Below are 4243 nucleotides of genomic sequence, written 5' to 3'. Positions count from 1 at the left end.
TGTTGCTGCTAAGTGCCATCGGGTCAGTTCTGACTCACAGGACCTGGTTTAGGATTTTCCAGGAGCAGTTGGTGGGTTTCAACTGCTAAGCTTCAAGTTCAAACCGACCTTGCAGTCCAGTGCATTATATTATAGTACCACAATAGGACTCCCTTATAAAAACACTGGGAAGAAATTTGATGAAAATAATAATGTGGAATACTTTCATTTTACAAGTTATAATTTTTCTCATGTTCTGATCTAATCTTTCATGTATGTAATTAGAAACTTTTGTTACTTATAGAGAATGTTGTTGTTAGGTGCCATCAAGTCGGTACTGACTCATAGAGATTTTATGCAAAGCAGAATGAAACACTGCCTGATCCTGGGCCAAGCTCACTGTTATTGCCTTGCCTGAGCCCATTAATGCTGCCACTTGGCCAATCCTTAGCAACACTCTATAAAGTCACACAGCCATCTTAAATAACTACCAAAAGGGAGGAAAATCATCATCTCTATAAGAGGCAAATTTGGATTTGATCCTATTCTTGTTACATTCTAGGAAGAAAAACCAATCAAATGAAGTAATAAATAAGTGTGTAGGGTAGTGCTTATCACACAGTTAACAATCAAACCGCACCACACTTACTATTTTGTCACTGATAGATATTAAAGCATAATGAAATTTTACCTGATAACCTTGTCGTATAATCTATTCTCTCTCCTCGCCAGTATTCCAAAGGTTTCAATCGTATTCTCTTGCTCCTGCGAACATCTGGCGAGTTGGAGGGTAATACTATAAAAAGATGTTAGACAAAAATGTACATATATTATGCTTAGTTGGGTATTTTGCCATTTATTTTAGCCTTTAGAACATGAAGGCTTCTATACATATAACCAGCAAAACAAAATCTTAAGATATATTTATGCTAATCATTAAAAAACTCCCAATGAAAATACAGGCTACCAGGCTGCCAAATATTTTAAAACGTGATTAAGAATTGGCAAGATTAAATGTACACAAAACTCTCATATATTGGTAAACATTTGTGATAAAACACAACTTAGCAATATCTATTAATTATCATATGAGAATCATCCACTAGAAAGACCACAGACATGAGTTAACTTGTGTGATGGGAAGAGAGAGGCTGGCAGAAGACAGATGAAGGTAGGGGAAGACACAGGGAGTAGTGCAAGATTTAAAGAGAATAAAGATAAATACTATAAACTGATGCTATTGGAGGGAATTGCAATCATTGAAATGGAATGAACTATATGATTTATTGAATATAAAACTAATAATTTGCTCTTTAAACCTTCACTCAATTAGCAATAAAAAGTTTCAGAAAAAAAGGAGCCAAGACACAAATAAATACATGTACACCCAATTTCATCTCAACAGTATTCACAATAGCAAAAGGATGGAGACAGCCTAAATGCTCATCAATAGAAGAATGGATACACAAGTTTTAGGACATACACACAGTGTTACCAATTATGAACCTGAGAAACACCTTATAATGTGGATGAACGTGGAGGACACAGTGCTGAATGAAATAAGTCAATCCAATCACAAAAGGGCAAGAGACCACTGTATTGAAAAGTCAAGAAAAGGTTTTCATGCTAAAAGTAACTTGGTTTAGTTGCCAGGAGTAGTAGGGAAGGAAGAGTAATTAATTCAGTGGCTACAGGGTAGCCAATGTGTTCACTTGGGTGAGAGGGAGTATATTTAATTTTAAAAATAGTAGTAATTCAAGGTACAAAAATAGAAAGTAAAATTCTTAACAATTCTTGTTCATATACGGGAATATCTGTATATAGTTTTTTCTCGGTCATATACTGGGAACATTTACATCTTTATGATACAAACAGTATATTGATGATGTGTCAAACTCTCATATTTCCTAATGATGGATGAGAACAACCTGAGTTTATTTTTCGAAGCCACTGGATAGTGTTGAAATTGACATATTTGTAACTCAAAGTGATATTTTGTGAATGTAAACTCTTTAGAATTCTTGCTCATCAATGGAATAAATGTATTTTTTATGCTATTAACAATGCATTTGAAAATCATTTGGACTTGTAATAATACGAGAGTACTTTCAGAACATTTACAGGATCTTACATTTTCTGTTGATAAATGAGAGAAATGGAGCATATTTTTTATTATTCATACATTTGTTGGGAACTTTCCCATCTTTCTAAATTAGAGTACACAAGTTTAGGGTGGAATATAGAAGTTAACTCCAATACTCCACACAACTAGGAGTTATCAAAATCCTGCTTGGCAAGCTTTCTGTTGCAAACCAGGCAGTTCTAACCCTTATGTAAGTCCATAGATCCTTATCATGCCTCTTGCCCTTCCTAGCTATTTCTTGTTGATATAAAATTTTGGAAACAAAAGCCGTTAATAACACCATCTTCCTAGCAGTTATATTTCCTTTGACAAAATTCTCCACCCTATTTATTTATCCTAGGTGGGATGTTGTTGTTGTTGTCTGGTGCCACCGAATTGGTACAAACTCATGGTGACTCTTCGCACAACAGAATGAAACACTGCCAGGTCCTGGGCCAACCTCACAATCATTGCAAGGCCTGAACCCACTGATTCTGTCACTGTACCAGTCCACCTCATTGGGTGTCTTCCTCTTTTTCTCTGACCCAGCATTTTACCACACATGGTATCATTCTCCAGTGACTGGTCCCTCTTTGTAATATATCTGAAGTATGAGAAACGAAGTTTGGCCATCCTGGCTTCCAAGGAGCACTCTGGCTATACTTCTTCCAACACATATCAATTTGTTCTTTTAGCAGTCCATGGTACTTTCAATATTCTCCTCTAATACCCTAACTCAAATGCATCAATTCTTCTACAGTTTTCCTTATTCACTGTCCAACTTTCTCACACATCTGAGGTTATCGAAAATACCGTGGCTTGGGTCAAGTCTACGTTAGTACTCAAACTGATATTTTTACTCTTCAGCACATTAAAAAGGCCTTATGCAGCAGATTTAGCAGATTTGCCTAATGCAACAAGTCCTTTATTTCTTGACTGCTGCTTCCACAAGTGTTGATGGTTGATCCAAGCAAAATGAAGTCTTTGACAACTTCAATCTTTTCTTCAGTTATATGGATATTGTTTATTGGTCCAGTGGTGAGGACTTTTGTTTTCTTTACATTGAAATACAACCCATATTAAAGGCTGCAGTCTTTGATCTTCATCACTAAGTATTTAAAATCCTCTTCACTTTCAGCAAGCTAGTTTATATCATCTGCATATTGCTGATTGTTAATGGGTCTTCCTCCAATTCTGATGCCAAGTTTTTCTTCATATTATCCAGCTTCTTGGATTATTTGCTCAGCACACAAATTGAATAAGCATGGTGAAAGAATACAACCCTAAAAAAACATTTCCTCATTTTAAAACATTTAATGCTCCCTTGTTCTGTCTGAACAACTGTCTCTTTCTTGGTCCATGTACACATTCCTCAAAAGCACAAATAAGTGTTCAGTAATACTCATTGTTTGCAATGTTGTCCTTAGCTTTTCATAATACACACACAATCGAAAGCCTTTGCATAGTCAATAAAACATAAGTAAACACCTTTCTGGTATTCTCTGCTTTCAGCTAAGATCCATCTAACGTCAGCAATGATATCCTTCATTCCACGTCCTCTTCTGAAACTGGCTTGAACCTCTGGAAGTTCTCTGTCAGTGTATGGTTGCAGTTGTTTTTGCATTACCTAGTAAAACTTTACTCGCATGGAATATCAATGAAACTGTTGCATGATTTTGGCATGGGAATCAGTATGGTTGAACACAGATCATTTCTTTTGGGTACAGTGACTCTGTATAGTCCTTCTAGCTTGTTTTCATGAGTTTTGCATTATTAATATTTTGACCATCCTTCAATACCGCAAGTCAAAGTCTGAAATTTTTCTTCAGTTCCGTCAGCCTGATTGAGAAATGCTGAGCCTGCTCTTCTCTTTTGGCTTTCTTACTCCAGGTCTTTGCACACTTCATTATAATATTTGACTTTGTCTTTTTGAGTTGTCCTTTGAAATTTTCTGTTCAGCTCTTATACCTCCTCACTTCTTCCACTTGCTTTAGTACCTCTAAGCTGGAGAGCAAATTTCAGAGTCTCATCTAACATACATTTGGTATTTTCCTTCTTTCTTGTCTTCTTAATGACCTTTTGCTTCTTCCTGTATGATGTTCTTGATGTCATCCCACAACTCTTCCAGTCTCCAGTCTTTAG

At 36.1% G+C, this 4243-nt stretch overlaps 1 protein-coding gene across 1 annotated transcript in view; it reads right to left on the bottom strand.

The window, feature by feature from the left end:
- The window catches only part of CENPC (centromere protein C), a 167360-nt gene that overhangs the window by 58803 nt on the left and 104314 nt on the right, over positions 1-4243 (bottom strand). Inside the window, exon 14 of the mRNA XM_006874819.1 lies at positions 671-775. Coding sequence (XP_006874881.1) covers positions 671-775 — 105 coding nt within the window. The remainder of the gene's footprint in view (positions 1-670; positions 776-4243) is intronic.

This window comes from Chrysochloris asiatica, unplaced genomic scaffold (assembly GCF_000296735.1).
Source record: "Chrysochloris asiatica unplaced genomic scaffold, ChrAsi1.0 scaffold00303, whole genome shotgun sequence".
NCBI classification, from domain to species: Eukaryota; Metazoa; Chordata; class Mammalia; order Afrosoricida; family Chrysochloridae; genus Chrysochloris; species Chrysochloris asiatica.
This window is presented reverse-complemented; position numbering and strand designations above follow the sequence as displayed.